General features: G+C 38.3%; 1 protein-coding gene across 12 annotated transcripts in view; it reads left to right on the forward strand.

Annotated features, from left to right (window-relative positions):
* Positions 1-11,227, forward strand: part of CHL1 (cell adhesion molecule L1 like) — a 217,993-nt gene extending 206,766 nt beyond the window's left edge. For 7 of the 12 annotated variants that reach the window (XM_075938657.1, XM_025184362.2, XM_075938660.1 and 4 more), the window contains 4 exons: positions 225-386; positions 1,069-1,200; positions 4,080-4,152; positions 8,028-11,227. In XM_075938657.1, the coding sequence (XP_075794772.1) occupies positions 225-386; positions 1,069-1,200; positions 4,080-4,152; positions 8,028-8,244 (584 nt within the window). In that variant the 3' untranslated portion in view covers positions 8,245-11,227. Of the gene's footprint in view, positions 1-224; positions 387-1,068; positions 1,201-4,079; positions 4,153-4,260; positions 5,978-6,020; positions 7,980-8,027 lie in introns of those variants that run through there. The other 5 variants (XM_075938664.1, XM_075938666.1, XM_075938665.1 and 2 more) reach the window with 4 other exon arrangements.
* Positions 11,228-17,843: the final 6,616 nt, after the last annotated feature.

Below are 17,843 nucleotides of genomic sequence, written 5' to 3' on the forward strand. Positions count from 1 at the left end.
ATAACATCAAAGAGCAAACACAGAAAATGCTTTTCTACTTTATTTTCTTGTCTGCCTTTAAAAAAATAAGATATGCTATCCAAAGGCAATTGCTAAACATGTATGCTGTATTAGAGTAACGTATTACCACTTGTTACTTAAATCATTTGTAACTGTGCATTTCGGAATCCTGCTACTCAATGAACAGAATTAATCAATGTGATTTGACTATGTACGTTTCATAGGTAAAGGGATCGGGAAGATTTCAGAAGCAGTAAATCCCACCCAAAAGTTTCACCCCATTGAGGCACTTGAGCCTGGAACTGAATATACAGTTCGTCTAGTGACTAAGAATTGGGTTGATAACAATAGCATTTTTGAAGATGTAATTGAGACAAGGGAGAGAGGTGAGAAACGAAACCCTTTGGGGGATAACTCCACTGTGATAAAACAAGATTATTTTATTTTATTTTTCAAGACATAATGATATTAAATGTTACATTGTATAATTAGAGTTTAACAGTTAAATACTGAAATCTTAGACTCTTGCCATTTATTTCAATAGGTGCAAGAATGAATCCATAATTTTTAAATTCAGACTTGTATTTTATCTTCCCAATAGTAAATAATGACTCAAATAATTTCTAATACATATTATTTACAGGTTTTACAACTATGCTATTTTAATTAGGTAGGCATTATTACATTTTACCTCATCAGTGTGGCTAGCTGAGCAGTTTGCATGTATCCTAAACACCTTTAACTCTATATCTGTTGCAAAACTGCTTGCATGAGAGGCTATCAATTTTCTATCCAACTTTCCTGTTTGGCGTTAATCCTCTGAATCAAACACTGCTTTGGAATTACTTTATATCTGTTGTGTTGCACACACTTTATTTCCCTTAAATGTGAACATTATTTATTAAAGCTAGTATTTTTCCTTTATTTATGCTACACTGAAATCAGAAAAGCAGTAAATAGCAATAGTTTGGTGCAATTCAGGTTTAGTTCCAAAAGTGTTAAATTTTTTTTATGGCTAAAATATTCTGTTTTATTGTTACATGTTTTTACATCTCTCTTTTTACAAAGCGTATGCTGGCATTTATGAGGGAATCTCCACCCAAGGCTGGTTTATTGGATTGATGTGTGCCATCGCTTTGCTTACTTTGTTGATGCTAACTATGTGCTTTGTCAAAAGAAATAAAGGTGGAAAATACTCAGGTAAATGATGCTGTAATACTTTTTAAAGATATTTATGTACCTGTCATTCTTCACACAAATAACTTAAAGTGAATATGCCTCAATATTTTGCCTTCAGTCCCAAAGGCCAAACTTATACCAACTGAAATACAAAGTTTGTATTTTGTGGCTTTTAATAAGTATAACCTTGAGTGAAATTAAATATACATTAATACACCTCTACTCAATTGATGAGATTCTGTGCTCTATTTGTAGGATGTGCAGCACAGAACACTCACCTCAGAGAAGGTGGTGCTAAGATGGCTTTAAGCCACCTTTGAAACTTATTGATTACGGGCTATTCCAGGATCCCTCCATTTAACTGAGACATCCAGAGGTCTTACCTTAGTTACAACACATGCTGCCATGTGTGATGTAAGATTTCCTGGCATCTGGTTTTGACCAGAACACCCAGTTGAAAAGGGACCCTAACACTACTAATCAGGCCATTAAAAGTGCAGTCAGTAGTGTAGCAGGCCTAAGGCAGTCCCTGACTCTGTGCAGCTCCCAGAAGTGTCTGGCCTAGTGACACCTGCTCTTTCCCTGAATGCTGGCTCTGCTGATCCCATTGCCTGGGAACCACACCTTCATCTAAGAGCCAGACATGCCAGTTGCTTCTAGGGGCCAGACGAAACCACCTTGATAAGAAATGCTCATCTGGAGCCCAACCCCATGCCCTGGCCCCAAGCTCCCTCCTACATTGAAACTTCTTTCTAGAGCCTGAACCCCACACCCCAATCTGCTGCCCCAGCCCTGAGCCTCCTCTCACACCCAAGCTCTTTGCAGGAGGCCACACCCCCTTTTGCCTCAGCCCTAAGACCCATCCCATACTCTGAACCCATCATTTCTGTTCCCACCACAGAGCCCACCGCCTTTCCCCAGTCAGAGCCCTCATCCCCTCCTGCAAGCCAGGCATTGCCTCAGCCCATTTAAAGTGAGTAAGGATAGGATAGGGGAGAGCAAACAATTGTGAGATTGGAGAAGGAGTGAGTAGTAGGCTGGGTCTCTTGAGAAGGGGGGGGCAGGAGATTGGGCAAGTGTGTTCAGTTTTGTGCAGTTAGAAAGTTGGCTACCCTAGAATGCTGTTACACTACTCAGGATATCCATGGTGCTGTGTGATACAGCCCATCACATGGTGGTTCTGTTCCCAAAATGATCCATGTCTTGTGAGGGGGTCACTGGGAGGCAGATTTATTGCTGTTCTCTCTTCTGATTGCACTAGCGATTATCTTCAAAGCAGCACCAGGGCTTTTAGAAAGCTTTTGCACCACTCTTGGCCCTTTTAGGGATGAAAGAGGGATCTCATCGAATAGATCTCCACATTTCTGGTCAATTCTTTTGTTCTTTTATCAATCTTGTCATTGGCTAATATCTGAATAACTTTTCTCTGCTTAGAAATATAAGTGATTTCATGCCCCAGAGTGTCCCTATGGATTTCATTTTCATTAGTGAGGATATTTTACATGTGATTCAGAAAGCAATTTCTGTTTAGGCCCTGAATCTGTATAATAGAAGTGAATGGGTCTCCAAGTTGATAGATGGTCACTTTTGATCCAGTGTCTTACACATGGTAATTTTGAGATTATGTCCTGGCAGGCCCACTCAGTTGTCAGTAATTTGATGTGAATTTTGCCTTTTTTAATGTCCTCCGAGTACATCCAGCATTGCATTAATTGGTTGTCTGAGCTGCACGATTAGAAATCTCTGTTCCACTTTCCTCCAGATTTTGTATTAAACAATTAATACAATTAAACAATGGGAATATTAGATATGAGAAGAGACATGGAAATGAAATTTAAGTGCCATGGGAATATTAGACACTACAATAATTTTCATTATACCCACAGGCTAATATTAAAATGTTGTACATTGCCCCTTACTCAAGCAGGGTTACAATGCAACCCTATATGGCCAAATCTACACTGGTGGAGGAAATTGGTGTAAGATACACAATTACAGCTACAACAGTTGCATAGCTGGAGTTGATGTATGTTACTTCTCGTGATTGCAAGGAGTACCATAGTCAGCAGGGGCACTCTCAGCATTCAATTTAGCGGGTCTTTATTAGACCCACTAAATCAAACTCTTGATGATCTATCTCCAGAGCATTGACCCTCTGGTAAGTATAGACAAAAACCCTATGTTTTTTCACAGTAGTTGTGATATTTTTTTTAATTCACTGAGCAGTACATAAAAGCAGGGAACCAAGCTAGGGGATCCAGTTGCATGAGTGTGGCCCTTTCTTGTACATACAGGGCCAGATTTTTATAAAGGTAATTAAGATGCCTATTTCCCATTGATTTAAATGGGCATTTGGGACCAAAATTCCTTAAAAGAGCATGTCCATATGTAACCCACACACTGTGTCTACACTGGCATCCCTTCCGGAAAAGGGATGCTAATGTAGACTTTGCAATAGGAAAATCCGCGGGGGATTTAAATATCCCCCACGGCATTTGCATTAACATGGCTGCCGCTTTTTTCCGGCTTGGGGAAAAGACAGAGAAAAGCGCCAGTCTAGACGTTATTCTCCGGAAAATAAAGCCTTTTCCAGAGGATCTCTTATTCCTGCTTGAAAGAAAGAAATGTGTCTTAGTGAAACAAAGTGTAAGAGCTGCATTTTCATAGCAACATACAAGGAGTTAGCTGCAAAACTCTTACTAAGATTCTTGGGAATTAGTCAGCTACCTTCTTCTACACCTCTTGAAAACATTCTACTTTGCGCAATGCAAACATATAACTAAAGTTGTTGCCCTCCAGATCTTGATAAGAATGGGAAGTTTTCCAACAGAACCTGCCAGGAATAAAAATGATACAGGAAACATCCTGGTAAACAGATCTATTCTCTTTCATTTGTACAGTGAAAGAAAAAGAGGATTTGCATCCAGATCCTGAAGCTCAATCAATAAAAGATGAGATCTTTGGAGAATATAGGTAAATATGATCTACTACAGAACATGTTTTTAAAAATATCTTCACAAGTATTTCTTGAATGTGTTTTATTATATCATACTACTAACACTATTTTTTTCATTTTCAAAGCAAACCCCATGGGAGTGGATGATAATATGAATGTAAAGATATATCCAGAACATTTTAATCCACCCAAGTTTGGACATAGGTATTTTTTTGATGGAGTAGCCCTATTTGTCCATCTGTTACTCATTTAGCACTATAAAAATAATGTTAATATTGAGCCTGATCCAAAGTCCATTGAAGTCAATGGAAAGGCTCTCATTGATTCCAATGGATTTTGATTGGGACTTTTGTAACATGGAGGTTCATCTGCAGAAAAAGAGAGAATTAAAAGGATAAAAAATAGCAAATAAGTAATAAATAGTACAGTAGTTTACAAGATTGGCTGCATTCAAGACTAAAAAGGTTAATTAATTGCATTATATATTTATATTATTAATTTATATTATATTTACATTGTTATATGAAAAATACACCCTTGTGTGAAGCCATATTGGCATACTTATTAGCATTCAAACACAAAAATTACTGGCTAAATCCAATATGTACAGTGGATTATTTACAAAGAATAAGGGTTTTTCCTGCATAATTTCATCTTTATTTAATTTTTAATGCCTTCTAATGGGACAGATATTTAGAAAGGTACGAACGCCATGTGGTTAGCAACTTTTACCCCCCAATTTCAGCTTCTGTTTTCTAGAAATACAAATATTATATATGGGGGAAAAGAGCAACAAAATTTCTTGTATACAGAGTGTGAAAAGACAAATTTGGGGGCCAGATACTGGAATCTTTATTCAGTCAATGTTACTAATAACTTTAGTAAGAATTTGAGCTAAGGGAGGGTGGCAGAGTTGAACTTTTACGTTAGGGGCCCAACTCTGGTCCAACAATTGGGAAGATTTTTATAGCATCTACAACCACTTTCCATTTTTCTTTGGTTATTTTTTTCCATGAAGGATGACAACATACTTGCAAGAGCTTTGTATTTTGTGATTCTAATGACTTTCAGTTCCACTGACTTCAACAGAGTGGGACTGATTAATGTAAACTAATAGGTTAGTATCTTACAAAAATATAGTAAGTAATCTTGTGGCAGTATGAGCACCTCCCGTGAGGTGCCTACCAACTTCAGCTCCCATTGATGTAAATTGAATTAAAAAATACTGATCCCAGCTTGGAGGAGATGCTTAACACTTCAACCCATTGGTCTGAGAGAGGCAAATGTGTAGTTTTATGCCAATCCTGAATATCTGAACTTGGAACAGAGCAATGTGTGACAGTCTCTATATAGCATTTAAATGGAGCTAGAGGGAGAAGATAGCTGAGTTCTTGAGGCTGCAGTACAAGGAGGTGACCAGCACACAGTGCCATTGCATTCACATCTTGAGAGATAGTTGGGTGAAGTTGTGCACAAGTTACCCAATTTTTATGTGCAGCCATGGTAAGTTGGATTTGTTTATTGGTTCTCCTAAACACACTGTAAGAGAACCATATAACTGAGTATAGTCAGTCTTGACCATTATGTGTTTGCATATGTACATCAGATTATTTACTTTACTGGACATAAATGTCTTTTCAGGAGACGTAAATATCCTATAGATATACATGGACATATTCTGATGTCACTTTCTTCACTGTAAGTCAGTGAAACTCCATTGATCTCATTGGCATAAATGAGAGCAGGAATATGGCCCAGTTGTCTAAAGACTCAGGGATTCCAGTTAAACTCATAACATTTGGCTAAAAATGCTATTACCTGTACTTCTTTGTCCATTTTTCATAGTATAAGAGTTTCTGGTAATATTACTTATATCTTGTGGCAGATGGGAAACTTCTGTGACAAATTCCCAGCTTTGTTGAGACAGGAAATGCTGGGCTTTCCAGAATATACAATGACAAGCTCATTGCAAGATCTCATGGGATGTCCCATGCCATTTCCACTTGAATACCTTAGTCAGAAGATACCATTTTCTTTAGAACTTCTCTGTTTCAAGCACTTTTTTTTTGTAGCAGCTTTGTACAGGTTCCCATTGTAAATTGCCTCTTTTGACTGTTTCTTAGTTATTTAGTGTTATCTTATTTACTATTTTGGCATGTCTAATAAAAAGGATTTTAATTAATATAGATTAGCTTACATTTATTAAAAATAGCTTTTTCCAAATAATACGAGGCATCTTGTAATACTTAATTGAATCATTCTTTCATATATATTAAGAGTTTGTTGCTAGAGATGTTACAATGTAACCAATGCACTAATGCTGATAGATTCCCCTAGACAAGACTTTGCTTTCCTGTCATGTTAATAAATACGACTTTCCTTGGATACACTCAGAATTGGTGCCATCATTTTATAAAGATGGAGTTAGTTGAAAAATGGAACAGATCCTTTGTGAAAAATATTGCAAAATAAGTGTCCCCCTTTTCATGGAAAAAGGGAGATATCTTTCAACCAGCTCTGCTGCAAAGGTAAAGGCCGAGAGCTCTGATCTGCTTAGGGTGCCTTTGGCACAAATGCAGTGTGTGGGTCCTTTGTGGCTCCCTAATCCTGAAGTGCATCTGATGAGAGTGTGGTTTGCCAACATCCCTGCATCTGTGGGTGTAATCCCGCCACAAACCCTACATGGGACCAGGGAATACTAAGTGGTGAATTAAGTGAGAAGCCAGAGCAGCCAAACACAAGAATCTTCTCAAATAACTCTAGTGTAAAGGAAATTATGGTCTCTTTTTACTGAATACAAATGATACAATATATTTGAAGTTTGGGCCCAATATATTATTGATGAGTCAAGATCCACATCCATTATGGCAAGTGCAGTAACTGCAATTGTGTGCACAGATTAGTGTTTGTGGAGCGCAGCTGTCTAGAGGCCTACCTGTTTGCACATATACAATTACCCGCTTTATGTAATTCTGTGCCCCAGATGGGTCTTTAGCACTGAAGTCAAATCTGGCACTTCTACATCTGAAAGCAAAAGAGAACCAACTCTCTTATCCAAAGCTGCTAATAGGCTCATCAGTCCAGGTGTCCCTAGATGGGAACATAGTGTCACAATGAATGAATGTGGATTATGTATGAGCAAGTGTCAAATAGATAGATATGCACAAGTGTATTTTTAGTTATTGTATTTATTACTCATAAAAAATAAAAGTGCTTACCTAGCACCAGACCAATCATTTAAAGATAGATAAGTGTTCTCCCCTTCCACCAAAGATCAGGGCACAATAAAATACCAATACCCCCAAACATCAGCCTTTACTTCAATCTATCTACTCTACTCCATAGACCAGGTGAAACAAATGGACCCCACAACTGGGTTTGTGCTTTGTAAAATCCGACTCTTAATGCCTCTTTTTAAGGAACAAAGAAAGATGCAATGATGAATCAGTACAGCTGGTTTTCAGCTTTTATTTTTTCCTCCTTCCTCCTCCTTTTGATCCGTAGCCCCTGCCTCCATTTTAAATGGCAAGAGAAGAAAAAAGGACAGGAAGGGGGGGAAAAAAAGGTAAAACAAAAACTGTTCGCAATGCATTCTTTTCAATAGTGTTTGCAATTTTTGTTTTGTTTTTTACCTATTCCATTAAATTCAAAATAACAAAAATTGCAAAGTGCAAACAATGCACAGAGCTGGGTACACCAGGTTCACCATATTTATTGACTTGACTTGGAAACAAGGGAATACTGTGTTGTGAGCAATGTTCTGAAACTATCCCAATCAAAATGTATCCAGTTCCCTCTTTCTTCAATATATCTGTTTATTTGATAAAGGAAATGAATAATTGCTGTTGTAATACAAAACTAGATTTTGGGAAGATTTTTCTTTATTTCATAGTGACAGCGATGAGAAGCCACTCAAAGGCAGCCTGCAGTCACTTAACGGGGACATTAAAGCTACGGAAAGTGCTGATAGTTTGGTAGATTATGGAGAAGGGGACCAAGGGATGTTTAATGAAGATGGTTCATTTATTGGTGCTTATGTTGGATCTAAGGAAAAAGGGTCAGTCGAAAGCACTGGAAGTTCTACAGCAACTTTTCCTCTTCACGCATAAGATATTAACATACATTATTAATTTCAGATTGCCATATTTATCTTTACTAGTAACCAACTATTGCCATGTGTGATCAGTAGGTTGCAGAATGAATCAGTCAGGAGAGGACCCCAACCTCCAATTAATATGGGAATTAGTCGCTGCTATCAACAAATGATTTTTGACACTTTTCAGTCCTGATAGTTTGGGTGTTTTTATGTAATAAAGAAAAGGTGAATAATACTCTCACATACAATATATACCACTCAGTCTGACCAAAACCATAGCCTCTCAGTGTTACATATGTATAAAGATAGTTGCTAGCCTACATGTTTCTCTGTATTACTTTCTCTTGTATGCTTTATCACTTTGTATATATATTTACCTCCAGTATTCCCTAATATATAATGACCTTAGCCTTGTGGAGGTCAGCAGATAGTGGGGGTGGGAGAAGGCAAAAATTACTTTAAAAATTAACACCAAGAAAAAAAAAGAAAACACCATAGATATACATTCAATATATTATTTAATTTTCACGGAGAAAAAGAACATCTGTTTAAGTAATTCTAGAATAAGTGGCTAGAGCTGATTGCAATTACTTAGAGATGCAGCTTTATCCAAATGTTATTTGATCTCAAATGTGTTCTTAAAAGAAATAGTTTCCAATCTGGTATCTATGTCGTCTCTCCAATAGCTGTCACTCTTTCCTTTAAAAAGTTCAGACGTACTAGCTTTCCTTTGGCAGAGTTTAATTAAGCTTATCCTACAGTTCTTGTATGTGTCAAGGAACCAGGATCAGGTCACAGAATCCTAGGGTTGGAAGAGATCTCAGGAGGCCATCTAGTCCAACCCCCTGCAAAAAGCAGGACTAATCCCAACTAAATCATCCCAGCCAGGGTTTTAGACTACTAAAACAGCCACCTGATTCTGACTCCCAATCTCCTTGAAAGCTGCATTTCTAAACAACTATTTTGGTCTGCCTTTTGTCTGTATATTTATATGCTAGCATATATTTCAGGAATGCCTTGTATATATTATTTGCAATGTTGCTGTAGTGATGTTAGTTTCAGGATATGAGAGACATATGATGGGTGAAGTAATATCTTTGTTTTATACTAGTTTCTGTAGAGGAAACAGACTAACTTTTGAAATATGCAGAGTTCTTCAGAAGAAGTTGGTCTAGTAAAAGACATCCACCTTAGTCTCTTATACATATTTACATAACTGAAAATACAGATTGGTTTTAATTTGAAGTGAGAAATGATCCTAGCATGAGTCTGTATTTCTTTGTAGTAATAGAGGGACAAGTTGGATATAAAACTGTCATATTTGCTTTTCCTCTTTCTTTTGGGTGATAACTTAAAATAATTGCTTCTCTCTCCAAAAAATAAACCTTGAATATTTAGGGATTTTTTAAATTTTTATTTTCATATTCTGCATTGTTACATTTTTAAAAATGGATTACAATAGTTTCTTTTCTATATTGTTTACTGATACAGAAGGCTTAATCTGCAGTCGCTCCTTTCTTTGCTAGTCATTCCCATTACAAACTCAGCAAAGCTGCGTAGTACACTTTTGTCCTGTTTATATTTGGTCTCTGAATGATGATGATGATTATTGTTTGATACTTTGAGAAGTTCTTTCCTAACCACAGTACAATGCAAATGTTCCTTAAAGTTCTGTGTTCTTTTTAATTTGTTGTATCTGCAATTACAATACATTTCTGTCACCACTGAAAGAATTCTTACTATATAGATGCCAATTCCTGCAAAATCTTTTTCATACGAGTAGTCCTTAGGCAAATAGCTCCATTAAGGTATGCAGAATATGACCCAGAATTGCAACTTTATGAGCTGCATGATGCACATTGTTAAATAATTATAATGGTTTTAATTTTATACAGTACCTACAGGATCACATTTTGTATTCAGCTAAGCTCCTATTCATATACTTTAATGAAGTGCCTACAGTTTCAAAAGTGTTCAACAACCAGGGAATCCTGAATCCTTTTGAAAACTTGGCCTTAAATCTTTTATCCTAATTCAGTCAATTCTCTCTACTATCTATTTGTAATAAAAGCCAGTGGGACTACTTATGTGACTTGGAGGAGCATGATATGGCTGTGGTTTAAAAAAGCACACCATTTGAGGTGTTACTAGCACCTCAGATCACTAAAATTGGGGAATTAGACAAATTTCTCACTATTTGTACTCTTTGTAATACAGGCAGTCCCCGGGTTACGTACAAGATAGGGACTGTAGGTTTGTTCTTAAGTTGAATTTGTATGTAAGTCGGAACTGGTACATATTGTAGGGGAAACACTAGCCAAACATTTCTCCAGAGCTCAGTTTTATTCTCCCACACCTCACTTCCCTCAGTCCTTTATTCTCAAGCTGAGGTATCTGCTGAGAAAAGCCACTCCGCGTCTCCCTGGTCTCCTGGGGGCGGAGCACTAGCTTCGCGTCTCCCTGGTCTGCTGGGGGGAAGCAGCTAGTGCGGGGTTGCCTCACCCCGTTTGTAAGTAGGGATCCTATGTAAGTCGGATCCATGTAACCTGGGGACTGCCTGTACAGTTAGTTCAACTTAATCACTGAAAAGGGATGGTCAGCTTTGGGGGAGGGGAGGTACTCACACACGGGAGTCTGGAAACTGAAAGCTTACATCCTGTCCTAAGTCACATAAACTGACTCTTTTCAGGACTCGAGACAAGCTACCCAACAGGATGATTATCCACAGATGCTAGAGCATGAGAAGCTAAATGTGAAACTGATGAAAATTGACCAGACTTATGATGACTTGTGTTTATAATTGTCAATTTGTTGCTAATCTGTTCCTACTCCATTTCACTTTTAAGGAGCTCTGCACTAGCCCATGGTTTGACCTGCAGGGGCAAGTTTCCTTACTTTCTCCATTATTCCACTTGATACTGTATTCTTAAAAAAAAAAACTAATTGAAATTTTTCTATTGCCTTGGATTTTGTAAACATTAAATGTAATTTCTTCACCCTGTCTCTTCCTGTCATCTAAGGAAACTCATAGTAGGACAGGGAGAGCCCCTAGCCAGTGTTATCCAGCAAGCTGGAATAAGAAGTGCCCAAACGCCAAATTCTAACTATGGGCCTTTCTAGTTTGATTTTAGCAGTCCATTGAGTAGCCAGAACCTTGTCTCTTCTTCCCTACTGCTGTGCCAACTTCTGCAGCTATCACAGAGTCTTGAGAGAGAAATCTGACTAGTGAAGGTGGGAAAGGTCCAGACTAGGGCATTAGACTATATTAAATAAAAGTTCAGTTACAGGAGTCTGCCTCCTCCTGCTGCTCCCCATAGCTGTTAAACAACTCCCCTGTGTAAAGGTTTTGAACCTCTGACAGGGTCCAAATTAATTAATTAATAAAAATCCGGTGATATCCTTTGCTCATTTTTAGCTCAGAGTTGCTTATGACATTTCTATGATGTCAGAAGGAGCGCTTTTTTACCTTTTTTTATTCAGACTTTTAAATCTTCATGCCTCAAGGCCTAAAAATCACACTGTGACAAAAAAGTTGTGCAATGAATTTTTTAGTTATCTGTCCAATGTCTGAAATTCCCTAAGATTCTTCTATAACTCCATTATCTCTCTTGATTAATTATTTTTTGCAGTGATGGTTTTAAGGCACCTTTATCTCTACTATATATTCTGGAATGTGCAGAAGATTAAAATATGTTTCCAAAAGAGATGTCTCTTTAAAAGCAAAACAGCAAGCTAGTTTATAGTTTTGGAACCAGTTTTTCCCTTCATTCACTAGCAGGCCAGATTCATACATTTCAGTGTAAAGAGAGAGGTAGTTACAATATTAGCACCATAAATGCACTACAATAATTAAGACAAAAAGCATTTCTCATATTTTTCAGTAGTGATTGATATTCCCTTTATCAAATAATATCCACCATGAAATAAAGAGTCATGTGCTAAGGAAAATGAAGCAATTGCAATGAGCATGGAACAACTGTTATCTTTTCAACCTTCAGGGGGTGAAGGAAACACCTTGCTCATGTGGTAATGCTGGGAGAAGAAGAGGGAAGGGGTTTTAGAAAGGAGAAAAGTTGGGTTCTCTCTCCCCTCACTCCTGTTCTATCTGCTGCTGCTTTGGTCATGACATGGGATCGAGCCTATATTAGAAAGTTAATTCTATTATTATTTTGGCATGCTGTCCACATTTTACTGACAGCACAAGTCATAGAAGAGTAGTTGTGATTTTCAGAAGCTTATTTCTCAGCCACAGCTGAACGGAATTTCCTGTGACAATGAAAAGGCACGTCTCTGCTCCCAGGGGTTTCTCCCTCATGAATTTCATCAAAGGCCCTCTTTAAACAATGCAAGCGATAGAGCTGCTCACAGAAAAGATTGCAAACATTTTTTACAATGCAAAGTCTTAGGAAACCAAAATATGGAGTGGGGAGGGTCACAACAACTCTCTAGTAATAGGGACCAAACACTTTACTCATATTAGATATTCCAAGCCTCCAGTAGTATTCACATTTACTTTAGTACTCCTTACTTATGAAATATGGCCCATTCCACATGGATAAGGAAATTGTCTCTGTCCATTCTCCTACTGACATTTGTGGGTTTCCACAGGAGTCTTTGTTACTGGGTACATGTCTTCACCGTATGTTTGCTCCCTGTTAAAATAATAGAGAAGCTCCCACTGCCTTCACCAAGAGCAAAATTGTTTAAAATCGGAATGTTCTTTCCCCCTGCTAATCAATCAGTACACATTGGAAAATGGGCAAAAAGGGACCTCCTGGCTCATAGTTCTCAGTTCAGCAACCCACATCATGTAATTTCAGTGATACATTTATTGAAATACAGTAGCTAGGTTGTTTAGTATACATACTAGAAAAAGTATCTATCATAGGAGATCATATTTTCTGTAGGTAAACTTTCAACATACCTACATGATGCAGATGTTCAATGATTGTCACTTTGTTTTAGCCTGATCATACAAGCCTTTTTGATTACCCCTTCTTCCATCAACCTAATGGGACAAACCATGTGAGCCAATGATCCGCATGTAAATAAAAGTTTGCAGGATAAGGATTTTTTCCTCAGTGAATTAAAAAATATTCCCAGCAGTATGGATCTTTCTATACAAAATGACTTTGGACAATAATTTTATACATAGCTTTGGAAAACAATGTTAGTTAATTGGGTATGTTTATTCTAAGCCTTGTATACATCTGAAGAGGCGTTTCATTGTCATTTCAATCATGCGGTCACAGTTATACAAATAAATAGGATATTTAGATGTGTTCTAGATAGTGTATCTCAATTATTTTAAATAACAACCATGTAAAAATAGGTCAATTAAGGGTAATCATTGTTAGGGCTTGCTGGTAGAAATTCCATTAACTTACAAAAGATCATGCCCTCAAAACCTTTTTTTTAAGGGCACGTTTACACAGCATGGCAAAGGTCAAATTAAGCTATGGAACTTCAGCTACGTCAATTGAGTAGCTGAAGTCGAAATAGCTTAATTCAGCTTTTGGTGCTGTTTACACCAAAGTGCTTTTGCGGAAAAGCATCTGTGCCAATCTAGATAATCTGTTCCGAAAATGCTTTTAACGGAAAACTTTTCTGTTAAAAGCATTTCCGGAAAATCATGCCAATCTAGATGCAGCCTCAATGTTTAGAGTTTCAGAATAAAACATATACCTAATGTTTTCCATTGATCTCCTGACTATTAGTACATGTTTACACTTCAGCACCATATCTTTCATGGAAAAGTTTTGACTATCATATCAAGCCTTGTAATCCGCAGTAATTTGTTTAGCTTTCATGCAGGAACCAATCTATGGGTATGAGCCAAAGCATACTGTATTTTTTAAATTTTACACAATATTTTGTTACTTCATGCAAAAAGATCAAGACAAACATGGTACTAAGTTCACACAGTTCACACTTTTTTTTTTTATTAGGTGAATGTTAATGTAAATTTATTAAGGTTTAGAAAAAGGTGTTTGTACTGTAGTTGTTGTTTGTATCATGCCTATGTACATGTATGGTTTTAAAAGATATTTTCATTATACATGGACTTCAACTTTGCTAATAAAAGTTTGACTTGATGTATTCTTCAAATGCCTAACTTGTGAGTGGACCATTTATTTTTTGCTCTTGCACTTCTTTGTCATCAATTCTAATTTGATTTTAAATTAAGGCCACCTTCTCAGCTGGTGGAAGGTGAGGTAGTTGTATTGGCTTCAGGGGAGCAAATTATGCCAGCTGAGGAAAAGGCTCTGGAAGTCTATCGAATTGATACAATTGAACATAGGCATCCAAGCCAGGGAAAACAATGAATGTTTCAACAAGAGGCAATAAAAAAGTCAGAACTGTACCTAATTGCTACTGTTCATTATAAAGTACTGGAAAATGTACAGGTCATTGCTCGGGTCCTTAACTCAATTAATTTTGGTGGGTTTTTCTTTGGAAGATAATATGGAAATATCCATGCTTCATTTAAATCATTGCTCTGAGGTGGGGCTGGGGATGCGAGGTTTAGTATGCAGGTTGCCCCAGGGAGAGAGGACTACCTCAGACCTCCATCATCACAGCACATTGGGCCAAGTGCAAAGCACCTCTCCATGTCTGCTGCAGCTCCAGTGGGCACAGCTGGGGAGGGGTGGATGTTCCCTGGCTGGGACAGGTTCAGGTTTGTCTGCCTCCTGCTACTCCCCAGTCAGAGTGAAGAATGCAGCAAACTGCACTTTCTCCTTGCTCCCTGATGAAGGGGAACAGCCAGCAATGTTCCCATACAGATCTGCAGGGGAGGCACTTCAGCCCTCTCTCTCACTAGAGAGCAGGTGGGGTTGGCAGGCTTGAGCTGAGGTAGTCCCAGATGGGCAGGGGGTGGGGGGTCAAAGGGGAGGGGTCATGACCCCAGCCAGCTCCCTTTACCTGTCTGGTGAGTATCTCTTCTCTTTGGTTTTATAAGAAGCAGTCCCATTTCTGACACATCCCATTTTCCTGGCACAGACAATCCCCAATCCCTTTCCTTGCTTAATGTTATAATAAGAGGAAGTGATATGTCTAATTTGGTGGTCCAAGCTCTTACCGTCTGGGAGAAGTTCTTGAACAAACAGATATGTGTTTTCAAAAGCACTAAAAATGAACAGAGCAAAGAGGCATGTGGTATGGAGAGATAAAGCCATTAATTCTTAGCTTCCAGCACACAGGCTGTCTTCTCATCTGGGGCCTAATTTCTGTCTTCTCATCTTGAGACTAATTTCATGAGGTGCTCAATACCTGTATCTTCCACTAATTCCACGGGTGAGCTTTGCAAAGCTGGACGTGAACGTGAATCAGAAAAAAGCATATCTATTCACTCCGGATCTTCAATGTGTTCATTTAATTCATAATGCAAATTCAGGAATGGTTTTCACAAAGTATTGAGAAATCAATAAATAAATTTAGCACATATAAATAATATATCTTAATAGTTTCATGCATCATATAGCCAAAGTTACATGTCCCTCAAAGCACTTATAAACTTAACAAAGTGGTGAGCCAACTACTTGAAATGTAATTTTACCAAGCACAGAAATACATTCATCTCTAGTATCTCTAGCTGTTTAAAAGAACATGTCAGACATACACAAGAAAGAAAAGAATATTTTATCCAGACAGAATTGGTGGAATAGAGGTAGACTGAATGGGCCACATTCCACAATGCTAAAACAAAATTCATTAGGCCCTGGTCTACACTAGGGAGTTATTTCAAAATAACATGCGGAGCATCCACACTACTAAGCCCGTTATTTCGAAATAAAGGGCTTGTTATTTCAAAATAATAACTCCTGCTTTCCATGAGGAACAACGCTTATTTTGAAATAACTATTTTGAAATAGCAGAAATATGGATGTGCCGCTGCTGCTATTTCAAAGTAACTGTTCCCCAGAGTCAAAGTAATTACTCCCCAGTGCTTCCTGGGAATCTAACTCAAAGTAGCATGTCCATATTAAGGGAACCTGCCTTAATTTTGAGGTTTTCCCTGTAGTGAGGACATGCTATTTTGAAATAGTTATTTCAGGAGTTATTTTGAAATAATTTCCTAGTGTAGACATGCTCTAGGACCACGTAGGGCTGCCAACTTTCTAATTGCACAAAAGTGAACATTCCTGAAATGCCCCTAAGGTCACATCCCTTTCCCAAAGCACCATCCACACTACACCCCTTCTCTGAGGCCCCACCACTGTTCATTCTATTGCCCCCCCTCCTGTGGCTTTCACCATGGGGCAGTGGTTAGGGTGCAGGAGAGAGTATGGGCTCTAGATTGGGAGTAAAAGTTCAGGTGGAGCCAGAAACAAGAGGTTCAAGGTGTAGGAAAGCATTCCGGGTTGGGTGCGGTGGGGTGGGGCAAGGGCTCCATTTGGGGGTTAGGGCTCTGGGCGTATGCTAAGGTTGAAAGGCTGGGGATGAGGGGGTGTTCTGAGTGGGAGCAGAGAGTTGGGATGCGAGATCCTTGTGGCACTTACTAAGGCTTCCAGGAAGCAGCTGCCAGGTTTCTGCAGTCCCTAGTGCATGGGTGATTGGGAAAGCTCCTCCTGCTGCCCTCATGCTCACAGGCACCACACCTTTGCAGCGCCCATGGGTTGTAGTTCCCGGTCAGTGCATGAAAACTCCTAGTCCCTTCCTCCCATGCAACTAAGGGCCATAGGGACCTGTTGGCCACTACTGGGAACCGTGTTGAGCCAGGGCAGGAAGGGAGCCTGTCTTAGTCCTAAGTCTGAGCTGCACCACTGATTGGACTTTCAATGTCCCAGTGGGCAGTGCCAAACAGAGCCACCAGGGTCCCTTTTTGACCAGATGTTCTGGTCAAAACCAGGTGCCTGACAACCCTAGGATTATACACCGGCACAAATATTTCTGCAAACGTTTAAAAGAAAGTTTATTGTAAAAGTCCATAAGACACCCAATAGTTATTTTTGAAATCTTTGTATTGTTTAATCAGGAAAAGACCTAGATATTCTAAAGTCTGAGGTCCGTATACAAAGCCAAATAAAATGAATGATCTTTCTTTGCAAAAGAGGACAGGAAGACCCAGTTCCACAAGGGTATTCAGTCTCCTAAAAAGGGAAATCAAGAGCCTAAATACCTTTGGGGATCTGGGCAGAAAAGATATCTCCTAAAATTTCCCATGCTTGATTCTCTTCTGTTCTGAATCATTCCATAAAGTTATCCCTGCCCTTTTCTTTAAAGATTCAGTGTAGAGTGGCTTCTTCAATTATTCCTCCTCAAATAGACTAGGCCATCCAGTCTGAGGCCAAAAATGTACTATGTGACCTGAGTTAGATAATTACACACCTTAAATAGCAAACTCCAACTAGTAGATACTCAAGAGTGCTAATTACTAACAGCTGGCAAAAAAACTCATTGGCTTTAATATTAATGTACAACTGATTTGTCAAACATTTATAAATAATAAACCAATTAAAATAAATCTGTTCATTAACAATGACAGATTTCATGACCAAAAAGATTAATAAATTGCTTAAAATGAATAGTCACAGGATATTCATCATAATATTTGAGATAATACTCTACACATTAATCTGTGTTATAAATTTATCGGCTCAGTGAAAGCAA

Source organism: Pelodiscus sinensis, chromosome 11 (assembly GCF_049634645.1).
Source record: "Pelodiscus sinensis isolate JC-2024 chromosome 11, ASM4963464v1, whole genome shotgun sequence".
In the NCBI taxonomy this organism is placed as follows: domain Eukaryota; kingdom Metazoa; phylum Chordata; order Testudines; family Trionychidae; genus Pelodiscus; species Pelodiscus sinensis.